Raw genomic sequence first — 24,134 nt, 5'->3', positions numbered from 1 at the left:
TTTAGAACTAGAAATTTCCCCCTCAGCAATGCGTTAGCTATCCTACAAATGTTAAGCTGGATGCTCATTTTCATTTAGTTCAAGATATTTTCTAATTTCCTTTGTGACTTCTTCTTTGAATCATGGGTAACTTAGAAGTATGCTATTTCATTACCCCTTACTTGCGGACTTCCAGAAAGAAAGATTTCTCTCTCTTTTTTTTTTTGGTGGATTTCTTTCTGTTATTGATTCCTAATTCCACTGTGGTTGGAGAACATACTCTAAATGATTTCAATCCTTTTAATTAAGATTCTCAGTAAGACTTAAGACTTATTTGATGATCCAGCAATGGTCTATACTGGTGAATGCTCCATATGCACTTGGAAAGAATGTGTATGCTGCTGTTTCGGGTGGCAGAGTCTATAAATGTTAATTTTTTTTAACTATAAATATTAATTAGATCTTGTTTGTTAATGGTATTGTCCAGTTCTTCTACATCCTTGATGATTTTCTGTCCAGTACTCTATCAAGTATTGAGAGAGGTGTTGAAGTCTTCAACTATAATTGTGGATTTGTCTATTTCTCCTCTGTAGTTCTACCAGTATTACTTTACATATTTTGGTGCTCTGTTATTACGTACATATATTTCTTTTTTTTTTTTTTTTTTTTGCGGTATGCGGGCCTCTCACTGTTGTGGCCTCCCCCGTTGCGGAGCACAGGCTCCGGATGCGCAGGCCCAGCGGCCATGGCTCACGGGCCCAGCCGCTCCGCGGCATATGGGATCCTCCCAGACCGGGGCACGAACCCGTATCCCCTGCATCGGCAGGCGGACTCTCAACCACTGCGCCACCAGGGAGGCCCACGTACATATATTTCTAATTGTTCTATCTTCCTGCTATATTGACATTTTTATCATTATGGAATGCCACCCTTGTCTCAGTAGTATTCCTTGTCTTAAAGTCTATTTGCCTGATAGTAACATAATCACTTTAGCTCTTTTTGTTATTATTTGCATAGTACATTTTTTCCCATTCTTTTAATTCAATCTGTGTCTGAATTTAAAAGGTGTGTCTTGTAGACAGCAGATTTTGATGTTTGTTCTTTAGCTAGTCAATCTCTGCCTTTTGATTTTAGTGTTAATTCACATTAAATATAATTATTAAATATGGCTAGATTTAGACTCCAATTTGCTTTCTATTTGTCTCATTTTTATTTCTGTCCCCCCATTTCTGACTTGTTTTGCATTAAACAAGTGTTTTTTAGTATGCCATTTTAATTCCTCTATTAAATTTTTTAGCTGTCTTTCTTTGTTTTATTCTTTTAGTGGTTGCTCTAGGGCAGCTGTTGTCAGTGTGTGGGCCCTACACCAGTAGCATCAGTATCACATGTTAGAAATGTAAATTCTTGGGCCCTATCCCAAGCCTACTGAATCAGAAGCTCTGGGAGTGGGGTCCAGTAATATGTGTTTTAACAAGCTCTCCAGGTCTATCTGATGCACACTGAAGCTGTGAGCCAGCCTTCTGGAGGCTACCTCTTTAAATTGTAACAATCTAGTTCAAAGTAAAACTGATTTATCCCCAATAAAATATAAGAACCTTGCACCAGCACAATTCCATCTTCCCTTTCCTTTGTTCCTGTTACCACACATTCCATCTATATAAGTTAAAAACCTAATCTTTGGAATTATAAATTTTGTCTTAAACAATCAAATCTTTTAAAGAATATATGTGTGTGTGTGTGTGTGTGTGTGTGTGTGTATATATATTTATTTATTTATTTTTGGCTGCATTGGGTCTTTGCTGCTGTGCACGGGCTTTCTCTAGTTGCGGTGAGCGGGGGCTACTCTTCTTTGCGGTGCGTGGGCTTCTCACTGTGGTGGCTTCTCTTGTTGCAGAGCATGGGCTCTAGGAGCATGGGCTTCAGTAGTTGTGGCACATGGGCTCAGTAGTTGTGGCTCACGGGCTCTAGAGCACAGGTTCAGTAGTTGTGGTGCACAGGCTTAGTTGCTCTGCAGCATGTGGGATCTTCCCAGACCAGGGATCAAACCCGTGTCCCCTGCATTGGCAGGCGGATTCTTAACCACTGTGCCACCAGGGAAGTCCTATAATATATATATTTAATGCAAATGATTTTCTCTCATTTCTTACAATACATTTAGAAAATTCTTTCTCAGAGGAGATATCTACTTCTATGTTTTCAGGTTTAAAAAATTTAAACATTTTGTTTTCTCTCTAGTATTAATTTTGGCATATGATGTGAAAATAAAAATCAAGAGTAATTGTTGAAAAGATCAAAGGAGGTATATTATTAATAGTAGTAAGTGAAGAGATACTGGTGGAGAGAGACAGAAAACATGGTTTAGATCTAAGCCTCATTTGTTCCAAAGGCTATACAGGGTACTGAAGTAAGTTCAGAAGAAAGTGAACAGAATGAAGCATCTGTCTCAGTGTCTCCACTCTACACAGTAAATACAGTCAAAGTGTTTCTATATTATCATGTTTGATTTTGCTGGACCCACTTACCTTAACATTATAGCAGCGAATGGTGTGATCACTGGAACCAGTGTAAAGGGCAGCATTCTTTCCAGAGGTCTGAGTAACCAGGAGGCAGTTCACTTTGGAGGTATGGCCCTCAAAGACACCAATATACTTCCGACTCTAAAGTCAAGCACAGTTCAGATCATTACTTGTGGATATAAATGGATTAGATAATGCATTTCCTCAAAAAAAAAAAAAAAGATGCTAAAACATACAGTTCATTGTTGTGGCCTCAGAGTCTAGAATAGTACCTGGTATCAAAAGGTGTTCAGTAAATACCTGTTCACTGAATGCCCAGCAAACAGTCACATGTACTGAGGTACCTGCAACTATATGTTAACTGAGCCATAAGTTCGTTTGGGTTTTTCCATAAGATGTTACAGAAAAACCTGAACAAACTTTCTGGCCAACTTAGGGCAATTTGCTATAAGACAGATCAGAATTTTAGTTAATATCTAGGGCAAGGCTCTCCAACATATGGACCAAAAAGCTAGCAAATCCAAACTATAACTAATTACCCAGTTAAGTTCCTGCATTTGATCAGTATGCAGAGAATGTGCCACAATATTCAAAGACATGTCAGGTGCCATCACAGGTCTAGTGTTCCAGGTGTGGTTTCATAATGGAACATCCTGTTGTCTCTGTGCACATACTGTTATATATTTAGAATGTACACATATACCTACACTTACCTTTCAGTTCAGAATTAGAACCAATTCCCCAAATCTTACAGTCACACCTCCTGGTACCATTGCTTCCTTCCTTCAGTCATCCCTGTTGCCCTCACATTATTAGGCTAAAGGAACCTATATACCTGTTGCCTACAGCAAACACATTTCTCAGTCCATCATCTATCTAATCTTTTGATTTTCAAGGACTTCATCAATTTCAAATACTTTCACCATATTTGTTCAAACATAGTGTTCCTAAAGTTTCTTGGCTATCGTTGTGGATAAACAGAATTAAGTTTGACGCATACCAGACTCAAAACTCAAAAGTCCATTCTATGAAAATTGAGAGTAATGAGCATCAGATTATCCTAAGTGTGGGGTAGTGGAAGACCGATGCTCTTCTTAATAACTGGGATAATTAATCAACTCTCAGGGAAAATGCCTCCTCTTATATTGACTACTTCCCCAGTACTCACTCTATCTCTTCTCTATTATGTAGCAGCTATGTGACAAACCTCAGCATCAATTCCAGGGCTGGGACCTGACTGTCGCGAGCCTATTGTTATAATCCCATTTCCTTTTGCCAAGTGATTGTTCAGAGAGGAAAGCACAGGACACTTTTTTGCTGGTGGGAGGGAAAAGAAACCCCTGTGGCTACTGACATCTATCTGTGAGCAGGAGGAGAACTTGCTTTAGGAAAAGGTGATATCAGAGAAGGCAGAATGGACATAAAGAAAGAAACTAAGTCTCCAGTGACCCCACTGAGCCACTGGATCAACTGTATCTAAAGTTAGTCTAAAGCCCACTCCATCTCTGGACAGCAAATAAACTCCTAGTCTAAGAGAGAGCTACTTGGAGTTTCTAAAACCTGCAACCAAGCAAAAATATTCAAATTGATGTATCAACTTACCACGAGATTATAAACTCGGACAGTTTTATCTGCTGAACAGGTATACAGTAAATTCCCAAATATCTGAATTGCATTCACTGCAGCTTGGTGCCCCTCAAAGCTCCCTTCTGTGGGCTCATCATCATCTCCTGGCTCTGAAGATATTTCTAGAAAACAAGAATATGTTTCAGAGATGTGTCTACTTGTGTCTCAAGATACTAAAAAATTTAAACCATTACGAAAAAGTGGTCTCTGGATTCTCCTTAAAGCCTAGTTCCCCCAGCAAAACACCACATTTTCATTAGTGATCTTCATTATGAAGATTTCATAATAAGAAAAGGCAGGGAAGACCTTTCACTTCGGAACAAGATACATATATAGTGAGCTTGGAGTGATACCCATAAGGCACCAAGTATCTTTCCACATCCAGTTTCCTCTGCTGCCAGTTATTTTGTTGAGTAAGGCATTATTTTTTAAGTAGTTCCTTCTCAAAGCAAAACCCCCCAGAGCCAACAAAACCTTAATACAATTGTCCCTTGGGGACTGGTTTCAGGACTCCCCCACCCCCCCACACACCAAAATCCACAGATGCTCAAGCCCCTTATATAAAACGGCGTAGTATTTGTATATAACCTATACACATCCTCCTGTTTACAGCTGACCCTTGAACAACGTGGTTTGAATTGTGCAGGTCCACTTACACACGAGTTCTTTTTTTTTTTTTTCAATAAATGCATATTACACGATCTGCAGTTAGTTGAAGCCATAGAGACAGAACCGAAGATACAGAAGGCCAACTATACTAATTAGTTGAACACATAAGACAGCCAGGTAAGAGATGGGAGGAAGAAACTGAAATGCCAGGATTTGAGGATTTAGGGATACCATAACTGCTGGTCAAAGCAATCCTCTTGGTAACATGCCCAGTCCCCGTCCCCTACTGTATAAGCATATTTAAGTAGATTTAAACCCTGGCTCTAATATCTACAAGACTTTTTTTCTGTGATTAATTTAAATAAAACTGAACAACCAAATACCTGAAGAGTTCTTTGATCCTTTTATGGAGGAGATCACAGTCTGAGTTTCTGCCACACTACAAAATAATAGCAAAAGTCTTCTTAGCATCTTGTGAACAGGCCAGGCAGTAAAACTTACATTTTCCTGACTCAAAAGATTATTCTATAAATGGACAAAATAGCAATGATATAAGAGATCGGTTTTTCCATCTGAAATTTCTATGAAAGGAAATAAAAGTACAGTAAATATTTACAACACAAAAGAGAAAGCAGAAAATCTCCATTGCTAAGGTTTGATTCTTCCATGCCCATTATCCCTACTGATTTTCTATAAATGTGACTCTTTAAAAAAATTCTGATTCAGAACAAAAAGTTCTATTTTTCAAGAACAGAATGGTGAAAGCTGTTCTGATTGGACCAACACGGAGTCCTTACCTTACAGGGATGCCATCTTTATAACGGGTGCCAATCTCACTGGTAGAGCTAACTTCATCACAACCAGAGCGAGAAGTTTCTAATGAGTTTAGCTCTGTGGAGTTCCGAATATCCTTTTTAGATGGGCTGTCTGGTTTCTCTTCTCCAGTTTCAGAAGAATCAATGGCTACCACTTCTAACTGAGTATTAGGAATTTCTAGGACTTCCAGAGACGAGTCACTATCTGGTTCATCTCTGACACTCTCTTGTTCTGGACCAGTTCTGCTATCTTCCCAGGTGGAGGTTGTCACTTTCCCCCCTTTAGTGGACTTTCCAGTTTTTACTTTCCTTACAGGTTTAGCAGTAAATATATCCTGTTCAGTGTCACTGTTCTCAGGAACATGGGCAGCCCGCAGAGTTTTCTTCTTCCTAAGTTTCTTCTTTTTCTTGTTCCCCCTAGCTTCAGCTGATGTCAGAGTGGACTCTGCCTGTTGTTCTGGATGGTCAGCTGGAGAGTTGGGCTCTTTCTCTAAAGGGGTTTCTGAAGCAAAGGACAATCTTGGAAAAGAACTGGTACAGGCTTCAGACCCGCTGTTGCCTCTGTTTGGCTCTTCACCTTCTTTATTTATGCTAGGAAGACCAGCTGATTGGGAAGAGGGATTGTTCCCTCTGTTTCTGGTATTTCCTTGCTCCACAGAAAACTTCAGTTCTTGGCTAGGCTCATGGAATCTCTCTGTTAGCTCTGATAAGGACAATGCTGCAGTGATAACTGGATAAACTGGACTACTGTCACTGATCTCTCCTGAAGTGAGAAGGAAAAAAAGAATTATTCCATCGTTTTGGTGTCTGGTATTTTTGTCATAAACTACAGTTATCACTGATTGAACTTCTACCAAATAATGACATTTCGATATGTTAACAACTTTAACAGTCATGGTTTAGTTATCTCACCCCTCAACTTCCCATAACCTACACATATTTCTATTACAGTATTTATATACTTTGCCTTGCATTAATCTCACAAATTACATGCATGTCTTATACCGTACAAAAGCTCCTTTTATGGGCAGGGATTGTTTCTATTGATCTTTTTTCTTTCTTGTTTGAAATGTCCACATATTTAACAATGTGTTTTATTCTTAGTAGACGCTTAAATATTTAGCTAAAGTGCTTTCACCTTTATTTCTTAGAAGTTTTCATTATGCATTTTACCTGTATATCATCCAATTTAGCTACATACTAGTGGTTAAAAAGTCAGCTGACTTAAAATGTCTATTTTCTTTGACTTAGTTATTTCATGTCTAGAAATTTAAACTGATGAAATAATCACAGACATACTCAAAGACATATACAATGTAGCGTTATACAGAATACAAAAAAAGGAAAAAATGTAAATATTCAAAGATTATATAAATTATTGTATATTCATATTATGCAACTTCTGAAATATTATACTAGTAAAATAGTGTTTTAGATGAATTATTTTTATGACACAGGAAAATGATCATGATAATTAAGTGGGAAAAAAATCAAGTTATAACAGACTATGACTTGTCCTTTGTATAAAGTCTCATGTAAACACATAAACATTTATAATTTTAAAAGACTGAAATATATAACAAAATAACAAATCCACATTTTTATAGTTTCCCAATTTTTTACAATGAACATGAATTAGTTTTGCAATCAGAAAAGGAAATAAAATACAAGCTATTTTTAAAAAAAATACTACTAGTTTTTAAAAAATACTAAATAGTATCCATATAAAAATAACATAATTCAATATGAAAGATAATATACATTTGATGTAGATATCAATGATTAGTGTTGCAACAGATAGCAAAATGTAGGATAATTCTTCAGACTTTTTGTTTTTGCTCAAAAAAAAAATCACACAATATCAGTTTGCTTCTTTCATTTTAATATTTATTTATTTATTTATTTATTTAGGCTGTGTTGGGTCTTAGTTGCAGCAGGTGGGATCTTTAGTTGCAGCTCACAGGCTTCTTAGTTGCAGCATGCGGGCTTCTTAGTTGCGGCATGCAGACTTCTTAGTTGCAGCATGCAGACTTCTTAGTTGTGGCATGCATGGGGGATCTAGTTCCCCAACCAGGAATCGAACCCGGGTCCCTTACATTGGGAGCATGTAGTCTTACCCACTGGACCACCAGGGAAGTCCCTGTTTGCTTCTTACTTAATTTTCAATGTAGCACCACTGTGGTTATGCAAACTTCAGATGAGATTTTAAATAGCTTGGAAGTTATTCTCAAATGGTAACTAGGTAAGAATTATTTTATGAAGAGAGTAAAAACCCTGGCTATTTCTCAAAACCACCCAAGTTTCTATTAGATGATTCCAAACCCCAGAGCCCTCTCTGCCTTTCATCATGGCCACCTGCTCCTCAGGTCTATATTAACCCTAGTTTGTACTTGAAATGATAAAGATAGTTAAGTAAGGAGAAATTCAGAGGATATATCTTATCTAGAAAATTGACTGAACAACTTCAATGCCATTTATCTCACAAAAACCAAATAATTCTGCACCAATCTTAATAAATTAAACCTGTTAAGTGCTAATCCAAAGTCACTTCGGTAATCTTACATTAGAGAAAATTAGAAAAAGGTTACCAATATTTAAATAATCTTCCTAAATAAGAAAACTTCAAGAAAAACTGTAATAACTTCAGTTTTAATGGGCAAGTATGATGTTACATCATTGATATAAAATTGCCGTAGGCCCACTACAGGGTTGCCCTTAACCCAGAGAAAAGTTTACATACTATTAGCTTGCAGTAATTCCTTGGACACATTGCAAGCAGAGCCTTGTGACACAGCATTCACATTCTCATCTTGTTCAGGAGACATGGGTTCTTGTTTAATCTGAACTGATGAGTCTGGAGCGGGAACACTGCCATGGGTTTGGAAAGTAGATGTGATTCCTTGGAGGGGGGCTCCAGTGGATGATGGAGACACATGGGAAGATGAAGGCTCCAGGAAAACTGGGAAAAAAGGAGTAGGCGGCAGTGTGGCATCAGCAGATGTTTGAGATCTAATGTTCCTTTGTTCTCGTGTAAGGTTACAGGGAACCTGGTCTGGATGCTCAGAAGGTTCATATGTTTCTAGAATGGGAAACATACACAAATGCAAAAATGTTATCTGAAAAGCCACTCATTTCTGAGCCAATTTGTATTTTTAAAGATTACAAGAGAATTTTAAAAACCCTCATAATTCTTTAAAATAGATTACTATATAAGCTATATTACATATAATATTATATAATATATATTATATATATATATAACCACCAAAGATAAAGATAGAACAGGCATTAATATTCCAATTTTTTAGATTTTAAGCGACTTATCCAAAGTCACATCGGTACTAACAGAAGAGCCAAAATTTGAACCCTAGTCTTGGGATTCCTAACCCAGGACTCTTTCTGTAACATTATCTCCACTGCTAAGCATTTTGGGGATATACAGTCTCACAGGCCTTTCTATAGAAGGATGAAACCAAGGAGACACGAGAAAAATCATATTAACTTTTTCATATCTACTTTAATTCCCCTCCACAGAAAACCAAAAAGTAACAAGTTACAGAGGGTCCAATCCATCAGATTCTCTGAATACCTTGTAATCCCTGTAGAATCTGTATTCTATGGGTCCTCAGGGCACTCATCTCCATAGTTATCTAAAAATAAAGTATTTTGTTAACCATTTTTAAATCCAACTTCAAGATGATCCATTTTCACTAGACATTCCATCTGCTACTACCTGCTGCTTGAGCATAAGTAGCCTCTGAACTTCAACATAAGCTGTCTGAAGAGCTGCACGGGCTTGCAGAAGGTTGTTATCCATGCACTGCAATGATTTGCTTAGTTCTTCTTCCCTTAAAGAAATATGCAGCAGCTGGTCAACCTGAGAACGTTCTGTCAAAAGAAACCATAAGGTTCAGTTTAATACTGGAGACTTCTCTTTAATAATACAGTTCCTCAGAAGATGGAACTGCATCAATTGTCTAGGACAGGCCTTTATTTTCTCCCCACTAGGTCACTGAAAGGAGACTCATCAAATTTTACAAATCATGTAGTCAAGCCTGCTGTTGTTAGAAACCAAGCCTCATGGTTTCAAGCGTACCACCACATGGTACCAATTTACCAAATCACCATCTTCCACCATGACCCTTCCAAGCAAAATCTCTGCCCCAGGCAAATCAACTCTTGTAGGTTTCATTTCCCATGTTCCTTTATCTACTACCCTCTTCACCCAAGGCTTTGACTTAGATTGGGCCCCAAACCTGAACTGCTTGCACCCTCTTCCCGATTCATATTTTTCTAGTCTGTTAATTTAAAGTAGTTCTCTTTATTACAAAAGGCATCCTGAAGAAAATATAGCTTTGAAACAGTACACTTAAGTTACTTTAAATAAAATGTTCTACTATGTGCACATATTTGTCATCTTTATGTTTGCCTCTTTCCCATTCAATACTCCAAGACCTCTCCCCTAAACTCCAGACCCACGTATACAACTACCAACTTGACGCCTCTACCTAGGTGTCTCTAAAGTCCTTTAACTCAAGGGATCCAAAAGGGAACTCACCATCTTCCTCTACCCTCAACCTGAAACTCTCATGGAGTTTTCTAGCTCTACAAATAATGCCATCATCCACCCAATTGCCACAGCCAGAAAATGAGGTCACCCTTGACTCCCACCTTATCTATCACATCCAATCACCGAAAGTTCATCCAATCACTTCCTGCACTAGCCCTTATACCCTAACGGTGTTAGAGTCAGTGTAAGGCAAGAGTCATAGAAGCGTATCAGTCAGGGAGCCACAATAAAAACTTCTCTACTTAACTCACATGAGAAGAGCAACCAAGATGCCTCAAAAATGGAAAGTGAGAGAAATGGCTATAAATGACCAAGAGGGATAAAATTTTTACTAAATGTCCTATTCCTCTTCACCCCACTGAAAAGGCCCAGTGACACTTTCTAGCTATACACTGAATTCAATTTGTCCAAGATATATATTAACTTTAGCTTTCAGGTCTAGGTGGCATCATATATTTCTTCTACAGTTGAAACTGGATATAGTAGGAAATCAAACTTTTTCTATGCCCTTAAGCAAGATGACAAAAATATCAAATATAAATAAATAAATAAATGGGCATTCCATGTTTGATAAGCTACACTCTGTATCAAGTTGTAAAAAGGCTGAATTGCTGTAAGAACAATTTATTTCTGCCAGAATATTCTATACTATACCTTTCTTTCCTTTAATTTTCCTTCTTTTATTTTTTCTCTCAAGACTTGGGAGTTCAGGAGAAGATCCATCCTAAGGAGATAAAGAAAATTGAATAATATTAAATATGTAAAGGCCATTATCCAGGAGGGGAAAAAAAGAACCAGTTCTAAGATAGTCATACATTATTCTTCATTATTCTACCATCTCTAACAGGGCAGTAGGAGTCTCATGAACATGGTATGAACTCATATTAGTTGAATGAATGTATCTGATTAAAAAAAAATACAATCCAAGGTCAAGTACCTCCCTAGCATCCTAGAGGGATGCTAATCCCACAGGGCTTATGCAAAGCATATCACCTTGGTAAAAGCTAATAATACATGTATCTGATTTCATAGTTTCTACTTTAGAATTCAGCAAGAAAATCTTTACAACAAAAAACTCAACAGGGCTTCCCTGGTGGTGCAGTGGTTGGGAGTCTGCCTGCCGATGCAGGGGACACGGGTTTGCGCCCTGGTCTGGGAGGGTCCCACATGCCGCCGAGCAACTAGGCCCGTGAGGCACAACTACTGAGCCTGCGCGTCTGGAGCCTGTGCTCCACAACAAGAGAGGTTGCGATAGTGAGAGGCCCGCGCACCGCGATGAAGAGTGGCCCCCGCTCGCCACAACTAGAGAAAGCCCTTGCACAGAAACGAAGACCCAACACAACCCAAAATAAATAAATAAATTAAAAAAAAAAAAAACTCAACAGCCCGAGACAAGCCCCAAGATATTAGCTTTGTCATAAGACAATCTCTCAACCAATAATATCCACTACAGCATCTAGCTCAAAGGAGCAGAGTTGGAATAACTACTTTGTTGTATTGTCCCAATATTAAAGGAAACAGCCCATTTTCACACAGTGACAGATTCCAGACTATATTACCACCAGCAACTCTTTCTTTTCAGAAAGGGTTCCTGAAAGGGTTAGGCAATATTAACATCAGAGGTGCCAAAAGAGAAGTATCAGTGAAGTAATGGACTCTAAAAAGACCAGGCTGGGTAACTTAAGTACAAAAGATAGAGTAACAGAGACTAAGACTATGCTCATATAGATGTACTCTCATAGTATAAAACTACCTTAGTGTTAAGCTTAGTAGTCCTGGGTCCGACAAGCATACATGCCCTACAAATGCAACACTAGAGTACCTTTCTTCAGCAGTACAGAATGCATCATGAAAACAGATAAAGTTACAGCTGAAGATGTGGCTCATTCCTTGGTCAGGTGATACAAAGAATCATTGGCTTAGATACTAGTTTTAGAGATGACTTCATATTTTCCTAGTACTATACATTCATATTCAATTGCACCTAACTTACTAGAGTTACTCAGTTAAAGAAATCAGTAGGATAAGAATATGAAAGTAAGAGTAAGCTTCAGAAATCTTTTATTCCAGAGTAGGGAGAACCACAACCCCAGACACCCAAGAAAAATTAAACAGTTAAGTCTTTCTAATTAAGGCCAAGTCACCACATGAAATGTTCTACAAAAAGCACAGGAATCATACTCACTCCAGTGGCTCTTCGTTTCTTTCTAATATTCTGGACATCATTTTGTTCAGCACCAGAAGTACAGCTACTGTCTGTGGCTGCATCTGTCAAACTGGAGATTGCAAGGGCTAAGGATGCATTTGATGATAAAGAGTTTCCTTCTCCATTATTCTCCTGGGCATTGTGATTCTCTGAAAGTGGTGTAGAGCTCTCCTGGCTGTGCAGGTCTTTTGCCAAATGCATCAAAGGTATCGTATGGTCAGATGATAATTGTGCACTATGTCGCCTTCGAGTAGCAACATTTTCAGCTCTTTCACCCGTTCTTAGGGAGGCAGCTAGAGGTGTCATTTCCTGCTTAAGGCCCATGGTTGTTTTCTGACTCTGTGCAGACCTCAATGAGTTATTAGGTGAAAAAATCTGCTGGGGCTCATTTTCTTTGCCTGTACCTTCCTCACTGAAGAAGCTAAACACAGAAGGAGCCCTGTCCATGATCACACTGCTCTCTGAAAGGCTTCGCTTCCTTGCCAACCCAGGGGATGAAGAAATGGAAACACTTTCCCACTGGAATCCTTCTAGACTGGACAGATCAGGCTCCCCATCCAAATCCAAGACCTCTTGTTCATTTTGAACTAGAGGCACCATTTCGATGCCGAACCTTGAGAAAGAAAGAAAAAGAAAAATAATTAATCAGACATGGTTGGGAGAGGGGGCACCACTTAATGTGCCAGACTCTGTTAAGCACTGAGGTTACAAATATAAATAGATGGTTTCTGCCCTCAAGGAGCATTAAGAGTTCTAAACATAAAGTAAGTTAACTCTATTGTAAGTATTATAATGTAACAAGTACCAAATTAGATATTTGTATACAGCTATATACAAAAGGAGGGAATAAAAACTGAGGGTTTTATTTAATATGGAGCTCTAAATCAACAATAATAAATATGTAATTTTTATAGCAAACAAATAAAAAATAAACAAAAATGTTTATTAAGCATTAACAAGCAGCAGACACCATGCTAAGAACTTTACAATCTCAATGATACAAGTTACAGGAAAAGAAAAGGGGGCACAATAAGTATGTTATTTCGACAACGATAGAAATTTAAGCCTAGAGGGCTATGTAATTATAAAGCAGGATGATTTTCAAGTAGCAAACCTATGTTGAATGCTGCTTTACCATTCAGAAAAGTTTAGTGCCTCAACATAAGATGAATAGCCAAAGTATTACACAAGTACTTAGGAGAAAGTATTTTGTGATCACAAATACAATGCCCAGAGCAAATACAGAAGGATAACCATCCACACATTCTAAGTAAAAGGTAATGAGAACAGTTATACCTAAAAGTTGTACCACTCATTATGACCTATAGATAGATACAGAGCTATAGATTGACTTTTTTTATGCTGTCACTTTATGGCCCCTATCACCAAAGTGCTAGATTTCTAAGTTTTTTCCTTGTCCCTACTTCATTTCTCAGAAGTAGGTGTGCTTCTTTTTAACCTGAATTCCCTGCTAGGAAACACTTTATTCCATTTGTTATAGAGTAACCAAGTAGTCACTCTTGGATATTTAAACCAGACATCTACAACGTTTATTTTTTGCAAACATTTAATTAAATTTAACAAGGAGAATTCTCTTGACCAGAGTCAAAGGGTAAGTTTAAAAGAAAAAAAAAGGGAAATGGATACTGAAAAGAGTCACACACCTGGGTAAGCCTTTGCCTAGCTCTTGCTTTTTCTTGGTTACTTGCTGAATGACCTGTTCCCAGTTGACATTTCTCCGAGATGCATTTAGAATCTGCCGAAGGGTTGGCTTGAGCCCAGACTCCTTCTCTGTCTCACTCTTTCGATGACCACTGATATTGCGGATGCGGCGAGCACTATTGAGGTTTGGCTCAGGAAGGTGTGCTCCAGTTTTGCTCTTCAAGCTAATGTGACGGGTTAGATCTCTCTGGAGTGAGGCAGGAAAGCCAAGCTTACTTAGTTCAGGCAGGAGAGGGCCTGAGGGCTGACCTATATCATTTTTTTGAAGCTCAGCATCCAAGCTAGTACTCTCAAAGCCTTCTGTTTCATAAGATACATGAGATTTAACAGGATCATCAATCTGTGCATCTTCTAGAGAGGTTTTCAAATCTAGCAGTAAGTCAGAGTGTGGGCTGGCTACAGATGTCATTTGTAACTCAGATTCTTTCTGGTGAACTGTTGAGTTACATGGGGAAGTGGATGGTTTTCTAGATGTTTTCAGGTTTTGGTCATCCCCCCTTTTCTCATCAGCAGTATGAGTACTGCAGGATAAAACTTCTGTAGTTGCAGAACCCAGGGTTCCAATTTTTGTTCCATTCTTTTCTGCATCAGATATCTCTCCATCACTTTCATCTTCTAATGCATCTACTTGAAACTCAATCTTCAAAGATCCTTTTTCAGACTCTTCTACATTCCTACTTGCTTTTGCATAATTCCTGGTCCTTTTAGAAGCGCTAAGAGGTGGATTTTGCAATGACTCATTACACTCTAGCACATCTTTGGCTTTTTGTAACGTATCACTTAAATTTTCATCAGGTTCCCTTTGAGTTCCAAATGTACTTTTATGCCCTTTTAAAACACGAGGACCCGAATTTCGCAATTTGGATATGTAAGAACCCTGATTATCTTCCACAGTGGGTTTGTTCAAGGGGTTTGAGTGTTCTCCAGGAAAAAAAGATTTCGTTTTGGTGTTTTTTGAGGGATTCTTTGAATCTTGCTTTTGAGGAGCTGATTTAGTGATTGGATTTGGAAGGAGCGGGGATTTTAGCAATGGCATCTTATTTAAGGTATGCTCTTGTTCAGGTTTTTCTATAATGGGGCACTCTCTCACTACCTCATAGGAAGCAGTGCAGTCAGAAGTGGCTTTGTGATTAAGAGATCTAGTATGTGTTTCTTTTTGTGTTTTCAGTGTTGGAGAATTATTTCTTTCATCAATTTGAGGCTCTTGTATTCCTGTGGTTATCAAGCTAAAATCAAAGAGAGGCTTATCTATCGTTTCCAACTTGTTACCAGTGACTTCTTTCCCTCCCGATTGTAAATCCAGAGTCTTCTGGGAAGGGTAAGGAGTCCAGCGACGGAGCTTTTCCCTTGCCACGCTGCCATTCTTCCCACCAATTTTGGAAGCTAAGGTATCTGTTTGTTTAGTGGTTTGGCTTTCCAGATGCTCAAAATTGAAGTCAAGTAAGCCTTCTGAAGAAAACTTATCACTTGTAAATCCTTCAGAAGGACCTCTGTATGTGGCAACTGCACCAACTTTGTCACTTTCTTGCCGCTGCCACTTATATCTCTCTTGATTGTATTTGTTTGACTTAGATTTCTTGTTCCATACCTTAGTCATGTCTTCCATTTGACAGTTAGAATTTCTGTTTCTGCTTGGTTGAAATTTGTCTCCGGGGCCACTGTAATTCCAACTATTTGTGCTACGTACACTGGATTTCCAGTTTCCGTTACTGCTGTTCATATGCCGACTGGAAAAGCCACCTGTTCCTTCAGAATGCCAACTGGAATTCCTTCCTGTACCATTATGATTCCAATCTACCATTCCACTATTTGAATGCCAACCACCTCCAGAATTACTATGGTTGTGAAACCAAGCTGAGGAGCCTCCTGCAACACCCTTATGCCACCCAGAACATCCTCTTGATCCACCACTACTCCTCGAAGAATGTGGGAAGCTGTTTTTCCTAGTATTATTATAGCCATCTTTCTCCCATTTCCGGTCCCGCTGAGGAGGTCCACGATGATGCCATGCTGGCTGACTGTAGCTCTCTCTGTCTTGGTAAGGAATTCGGTCTTCTCGTCTCCGTTGGGATCGCCTGTCATCAGAGTTTATTTCTTGGCTGCTATTGGAAGGTTCATCTTGCCTGGAAAAAAAAGTCTTTCATTAGTGATTTAAAAGAGTTCTCCCGGTCCCTCTAAAGGCATAACCCACCAAACTTCCCCTCTGCCTTCCTCCTCTGTTACCTAGAATATGTAACAGAGACTACTTCTATTTCAAATAGTAGATGCTTTCATATCTTTAAATGACATAAACTTATATTTCACAATTTATTGATTAGAAATTAATATCTTGTGTCGCCTATCACCCCCAAAATATTAAAAACTTGACACATTTATACTATCTTCCCTCTCCTGCTCCTGTTTTTCTCGGCATATTCTGGGATTTTGTCCCTATCATCCAATTTTTTTTATATTATACAACTTTTTGAAAATAAGAACAAGTATATTTTGTAGCTATGATTAGTTATCATAGTTAATACAATTTAAATTCACCTGCTCTTAATACCATGATTTCTTCAATAGTTGGTTCTTTCTGAAAACCCAGTTTCTTAACCTATTTTAAATGGTAAGATTTTACTTTGCATAATCACTTTCATTAATAAACACTTTATTAAGTACACATTCAGTGACTGTTAGTGGTAAAAGAAAACTTTTATGTATAGTTCCTCTTCCTGAAGGGCTTATAATCTAGCTAAGGAAATAAGCAGGGTCACAAACAGGAGTAAAATAGCACATAACAAGTAGTACCCAGAGTAAGTGCTATAAGGAGTTCCATGAGCTAGAGGTTTTTATAAAGAAGCTACAGCTGTTTCAACTATTCATGTTAAACAAGGAGCTCACAGAAACATGAATAAATTTAAGCAAACATCACAGGAATAGGCGTAAAACCATTTTTCTCTAAAAAGCGCCTATAGTATGCCTAGCTCAGTGCTTAGCATGTGGTATGTGCTCAAAAAATTGAATAATACTAATTAAAATGTATTGAGTACCTACTTATCATAAGGCATTTAGTGCTAATCACTTTACGTAGATTATCTCATTTAATTTTCACAACTCTGCAGCAAGTAGCATTATTCCTACTTTTTAGGTAAGGAAACTGAGGATTAGAGAGGTTAAGTAACTTGCCTAGAGCAAGATAGCTAGTTAGTGTTACGGCAGAGATCTGAACCTTGGTGTCTGACTCTTGGTGTCTGACTCTAGAGCTCTTTTTTTTTAAATTGAAGTGTAGTTGATTTACAATTCTGTGTTAATTTCTACTATACAGCAAAGTGATTCAGTTATACATATATATGTATATATATATACAAATATATATATACATTCTCTTTCATATTCTTTTCCATTATGGTTTATCACAGGATACTGAATATAGTTCCCTGTGCTATACAGTAGGACCTTGTTGTTTATCCATTCTATATATAATAGTTTGCACCTGCTAATCCCAAACTCCCAATCCATCCCTCCCCCACTCTCCCCTCCCCATTAGCAACCACAATTCTGTTTAGAGCCCACATTCTTAACCACTAGACCTTGATAGAATAAAAATCTCAAAGTTTCGGCAATTGGGTTCCCTCCTTAAATTTTAAACTCAGTATTGACTTTAATTGGCTTTAAAAGCTTCGAATGTCTATAAGATTTTGGACACAAATTGGAATTTCCTCCTTTTTCACAAGACGGAATTAAAAGTTAATTTACCTAAAAGTTCAAACATCCACTTACATTATGAATTACTACTATTTCTAAACAGGAGATCCTAAGTCTCCAAGTGACAAGTGTTACTACAGATACTTGGAAGATTTTTATACCACCATTAACCAAATTGTTTTTTTGTTTCTAGGCAGTATGAAACTTATGACATCCAAGGAGATCACTGACTTGGCTCTACTAATTATGATCCAGAAATGAGGAGAATTGGGCAATTTAAGTCAGTCACAAAGTAAAATTCCTAGATCATCATGAATTGGCTAGGTCAGGGGGACAAAAGCATGCAGCTAAGCCCACAGCCCAGAAAGAACAATCTAAACTAAAAACCTCATGAAGGAAAAAAGAAAAAAACCTCATGAAGAAATACATAGATGACTTTATAAATAGGTCACCAAAGAGGCATATAAAAATAATCAAAGAATAGTATCTACAACATGAATGTCTAATTTACTGAGAAGCTCTTTTACCTTCTAACTTAATGTTTAATTATTTACACAGATAAGCTAATAGTGGCACAAGAGTGTAAGAACAAAAATAGAAGTTAGTCTCCTAGAGGCTCCAACACCCTAAAACAAGAGTAAACTACAGCTATACTGAAAGTAGTGAGAATGTCATTTGAAGGATAAGCAACTAAACAATTTAAGAACCATGTTGCTACGGACATTTTAAAACTAAGAAAGTCTCCTTCAAGGACTTGTTCAAAAAACTTTTAGCATATAGAATAAAAACTACTTCTTTTTTATATTCAAGCCTCTAACTGAAAATGAAATACAGACCAGGGATAAATAGTATTCAAGAAGGATCTTTAAAATTTTTATAATTTGAAACGTTGTTTATCATGTTCTAGGATTTAAAAAATCACCCCACCTCATAACTGGTTCTATATCTCTTTTACTCATATCTGAAATTTTCTGCTTCAGTAATTAAACTCTTCAGACCACAAATCAGTAATGTTAAAATACAAAAGGCTAATACCTGAATTATAGATGTAGGTATGAAATTATGTAGTACAAGCTATAAAACTTCTATTGCTGAAATGATCCTGACACTGTCCAACTGAATATAAATTTATTCAATAAATATTTACTGAAGAAATTAATAATAAAGGGATAAATCAAATTTGGTAGAAGCACCATGTTAATCCACATTAGGCAAAACAATTTTTTCCTAAGGGATGAAATAAGAAATGCCATATAACATATTCAAATGAAGCTTATTCACTAATACCTTTCCACTAGAAAATCTGGATACCAAATAAGAATTTACTGGTATCCAAAAAAATTTGGAACTAATAAAAACAGTTCTAAACATAGTTATTAACATGGTAAAATTCAGATACATAGCAGCTATAGCTAGCTTTTAGGTAGGGTCAATACTGAGTTTTTGGGGTTTTTTTTTAAAGGAGTTAATACAGTAGTTCAAGAAAGCATTCCATTGCCTTTTATAAATAAGACAGCAACTTCAAGGTAAACTTTATGATTAAGATAAATAAGTCTGTGGCACAACTTTGTAAATCAACTATATTTCAATAAAAAACAAAATTTAATTAAAAAAAGATAAGTCTGAATGCTATAGGCTGAAAAGCATGTAAATGGAAAATGTATTCTCTACTACATTCTGTTTCAGATAGGCTTTTTAAAATATCAAAATTATTACTTACCGACTTTGTTCTTTCCTTTGTTTTATTAACTGAACGAGTTCCTTGTCAAAATAATCTTCCTCTTCTTCTTCCTTTCCATCATCTTCTCTTTCCTGGGCATCAACATTATCTTTGTGCAATTGGCCAGAAATGTGCTTTGCATATGCAGAAAGACCCACTTCTGTGACCCCGCACACTCGGCACTCATGACTACTGTCCCTAGGGAAAGAGGGAGATGAGGGACATTCAATTCTCCCCACTGGCATGGCACACTCACAAGATCTGTTATAGTTTCCTCTGAAAGACACTGCACACTTTGGCACAGTGAAAAATTAGTTCTAATCAAGTTCAGTGCTCCTTTCATCACTTTTAATAAGTTTGTTCATAAGTTACTTTTGAAATGAATTAAAGATTCTTTTCCAGCAATCAAGAGGCAATACACTTTAGAATAATATAGTTTAGGAGGAGAAATCTTCTTGAATTGCTGTACTTAAAACCTTGCCAGAGGAAACGTGGTGAAAGGGGAGGCAGGGCAGGGGGCTCAGAGCAAACAGAAGTTGCTCCAGAGCACACCCATGGTGCCAGCTGCACTCAGAAAGCCTGGCGACAGCTCTTACATTTAATCTCTGGCTCAAAAGCTTTCTTCCAGTGAAAATTAAGGGGTGGAGAAAAGGGTAGGCAGTGTAGCCAATCACAACCTGGTAACTAAATCGGAACAGCTGGAGCTCTGCCTGGAATGTGAAGATTCCGGACCCCAGGGCAAATGATACTAGTAGTCTCAGCAAACTTTTTTGGTCGGATGATACATGTGATCTACATTCTGCTTCAGAAGGGCTTATTTTAAAGGGAATGGAAAGCATTTCAGTTGTAGGAAGTTAACAGCTGTGCTAGGCAAATGGTTTTTCTCAGGTTTCAGAAAAGAACACCATTTAGAGAGAAGTATAACCAGGTTCTCGGTTAAGAAAGATAATTGGGCAGGCTTTTTCTTCTTTTACTTTACACACTTAATGGTATATCTCATACTTGGCCAGTTTAAGAAGCCAAAGTCTTGAATCAATGTCCAGAGCTGTAGTAGATGAATAATTTAACTGCTTATTTAGCTTCCTGAGTCCCTTGATTGGCTCAGCGATCTATGCAGTCATTGATGAGAAACACCTGAACACCATGGGCACACGTGTAATAAATGGACAGTAATATCCACTCAATAATCCAAATTGGCTTAACTCTATCACTTGTCTTGGGTTAATACTAGTGATATTTTTGCACTTCCTATGCCATTCTATAAAAACACACATACAAAGACATGCTGTCTTTGATAAGACAGACAGACACAGAAATACATACACAGCACTGCTTCAACTTCCCCTCACATATATCCAACAAGACATGGGCAGAATTCACATCAGTTAGCCAGACGAGGCCCTCAAAATTAAGCACCTCATTTACTAGAAGATGGTTTCTGTTACAGATCATCTGAATATTCATTAAAAACAAAAAACTTACTGAGCAACTACTGAATTCCAGGAAACAAGCTAAGTATATGGTTAATGGTGACAAATTATAAACAAACAATGCCCAGTAAGTAAACAAAACACAGTTTCTTACTTTGTACAAATCATGAAAAACACCTCAGAAAAACGGAGAAAATTCATAAGTTTCCATCTTTTTTTGACTTTGTACCTCAAATGCTCTGGAGGCAATATAGTCTTTGACATTAAGATTCATTTTAATGAGCTCTGACCAGATTCCCCAAATTACCCTGAATATCGATAGTTTCCTTCTAATCCTCCAGGAACTTAAATACATTATTTTCACTGAGAGTTTTCAACTGTATTTTACTACAATTATATAGTTAAAGAAAAATAATCCTCAACTTTCTTCTGTTTACCTGGGATATCCACACTCTTCTCTCAAGCAATTAAAATTAAGGTAGTTCATTCAAAGTGAATGTTAACTTGTAACAGAAAGCAAGCCTTTTCTCACAGCAACACAGAATGAAGTTTAAAATGTATATATAGGGCTTCCCTGGTGGCACAGTTGTTGAGAGTCTGCCTGACAACGCAGGGGACACGGGTTCAAGCCCTGGTCTGGGAAGATCCCACATGCCGCGGAGCAACTAGGTCCGTGAGCCACAACTACTGAGACTGCGCGTCTGGAGCTTGTGCTCCGCAACAGGAGAGGCCCGCGCACCGCGATGAACAGTGGCCCCCACTTGCCGCAACTAGCGAAAGTCCACGCACAGAAATGAAGACCCAACACAGCCAAAAATAAATAAATAAATAAAAATTTTTAAAAATGTATATATAAATAGAAATCTATCCCCAATGGGCAGCATCAGAAGAATATGAAGACTGTAACAAACTTGGCATACATAATTTACACTATAATAACAACTCAAATCAACTGAATTTTCTGGTTAGAAAATCTTTTGGGCTTTAAACTCTCTACAGCTGTGGAAAATGTTTTTAGTCCACTTTTCTACCTCAAAGTTTATAGAACGCTAAACCATATATTGCAGTACCAGGGACATCATTCTAAAAGGTATTCTTGAATAAAATCCCTAATTTTATCCTTAGTTCCAAAATGCAGAGAATTTTTTTCTTTTTTTTTTTTTTGGCTGTGCCGCTTGGCATGCGGGATCTCAGTTCCCCAACCAGGGACAGAACTTGTGGCCCCTGCAGTGGAAGCACGGAGTCCTAACCACTGGGCCACCAGGGAATTCCCACGGAGAATTTTTCATATGTCCAAACCATCAAAATCCCTCTTTAAAAGACATAATTGGAAGACCACACTGACTTTTTAAAATATTAAGGAATGTAGTATAAAGTAGACAGTAACTAACTCTGTTAAAAATAAATATCCATAATTATAAACCCACATATTTTGCAATTTCCAAAGCACAAATATATGTTGGACATGTATCAAACACTCAAACACAGATTTTTAAAACATTTTTGCTTTCATTGCAAGAAAGAGTATTAACCATAATTCCAAAGTTACTTGATAGAAAAATACCTCGCGATCCTACCCAGAAGGGTATAGCAATAAGTGCAATATAAAAGTTAACACTAAAAACACAGATTTATCAAAACACAGAAATCCCTAACATTTTTCTTATAAATGAAATCTAGTTTTTGTTTTTTTTTAAAGATAAGCTTTACAAGAAACTTCAAAAAGAGAAAAGAGAGAATCTACATTTATACTGGGAAAGAGCAGGATAGGTCAACCACATCTTGTGAAAATTCAAATGTTTCTGTGTCTGGAGTCAAGCATATTACAATATGCATTCAGGCTCCCAAATAGGGTGTTTGGGAAACCACATGTTCTTTAAAGCTAATAGCAAATTAAATAATATTTGAATGATGCTATTTTCCAATTTTTTATCAATAACCAGTTAAAATACTACTTTGTATAAATATATAAAGTAATTGTTGGGAAAAAAGTACTGGTTTACTTCCTGACTAATAAAGGCAATAATTTTCCTCAGAGTGTTTTAACAGAGGGCCCAAATTAGCTTCATCCTGTTACCACACAATTTCCTCTCATGTGTGAAAGGCAAAGCCTTCAGATATTCTATCCATAAGCTCCTCTTTATTAAGCTTGCTCTAACTATACCACAACAGCTGGTTGATAAATTAAGGTTTGTGCCCTTTTAATAGCATCTATCTGTAGAAACTACTTACAGGCCATACATCTGAACAAGTACATCAGGAAAAAATAGGGAAATGTTCCAGATGTCTACAATCATGAACTAAATAAGTTACTTCTCAATCAAGCTTGCATTCAAAACCTAAAAAAATGCTCTTTACATTTCTTAACCAGATCACAACCAAAAATTACAGTGATACTTAATATCAGAAAGCCAGTAATTAAACATGGAATCCAGAGGAAATAATCACAAACTGAGGATAGGAAGAAAAAACATAATGACTGGTAACTATTTGTCCCTTTGGTACAAACTAGTGATGACTGTTTGTCATGGCAATAAATGTTCCAAGTCAGTAAATGATTTTTAAGATTGTGTTGTTTTTTATAGTTTTGCCAGCTGTTTTTCCTTGCTACCTGCTTGCCTTCCCCCTTATAATTTGTACTGGCCAGGAAACCATACCAAACCTTATAGCACTATATCTAAAATATGAGTAAATTAAGTACCAGAGTGCTCTCCTCTAAATAAAATGAGTTTGGGTGTTAACACTGACATTACTATTGTCATTTCAGAGGCTTCCAATGCTTATTCCTTAACTATCTGATTATGCTCCAAATAACTAAAAACAGTAGACAAAATCTCCATGGCACAATTAAGTTGATAAGTGGGAGGAAAGGAGAAACAAATTACAGAACAATACATATATATGGCATGTGGTTCAGTTATGGTAGTAAGACAAAACAAAATGTGTGTATATATAAATATAAATCTATGTATACACACAGAAAAGAGGTTTGGATAGGATATACACTAAACTGTTGACTTTCCTCTAAGAGGGGAGTAGGAAGGGGGGGAGGGAGTGAAAGGACCTCTACGTTTTTTACTTTTTATGATTCTGCACTGACTATGAACATGAATCTTAAGTTATCAAAATTTGTTTTTTAAATGTTTTAATTAGCTAATTGGTGATCTTTGAATAAAATAAGGCATTAGTCTTAGAACAAAATGAGCTTCTCTCCTAACGACTAGATTTACTAACCTCATTTGCTTTGTTTGATTTTA

The 24,134-nt window shown here is 37.3% G+C and overlaps 1 protein-coding gene across 5 annotated transcripts in view; it reads right to left on the bottom strand.

Annotated features, from left to right (window-relative positions):
• ZNF106 (zinc finger protein 106) overlaps positions 1-24,134 on the bottom strand; it is a 63,074-nt gene that overhangs the window by 15,455 nt on the left and 23,485 nt on the right. For 4 of the 5 annotated variants that reach the window (XM_082619148.1, XM_082619149.1, XM_082619150.1 and 1 more), the window contains 11 exons: positions 19,448-19,645; positions 13,986-16,166; positions 12,301-12,934; positions 10,770-10,839; positions 9,279-9,433; positions 9,135-9,195; positions 8,286-8,624; positions 5,528-6,308; positions 5,114-5,169; positions 4,098-4,243; positions 2,502-2,636 (listed from right to left, as the gene is read on the bottom strand). In XM_082619148.1, the coding sequence (XP_082475274.1) occupies positions 2,502-2,636; positions 4,098-4,243; positions 5,114-5,169; positions 5,528-6,308; positions 8,286-8,624; positions 9,135-9,195; positions 9,279-9,433; positions 10,770-10,839; positions 12,301-12,934; positions 13,986-16,166; positions 19,448-19,645 (4,756 nt within the window). The remainder of the gene's footprint in view (positions 1-2,501; positions 2,637-4,097; positions 4,244-5,113; positions 5,170-5,527; positions 6,309-8,285; positions 8,625-9,134; positions 9,196-9,278; positions 9,434-10,769; positions 10,840-12,300; positions 12,935-13,985; positions 16,167-19,447; positions 19,646-24,134) is intronic. The other variant, XM_082619152.1, reaches the window with a different exon arrangement.

The sequence above is a fragment of the Mesoplodon mirus genome, assembly GCF_964341445.2.
Source record: "Mesoplodon mirus genome assembly, chromosome: 4".
Classification (NCBI taxonomy): Eukaryota; Metazoa; Chordata; class Mammalia; order Artiodactyla; family Ziphiidae; genus Mesoplodon; species Mesoplodon mirus.
The sequence above is the reverse complement of the archived record's forward strand: the minus strand, read 5'-3'. Positions and strand labels throughout refer to the sequence as shown.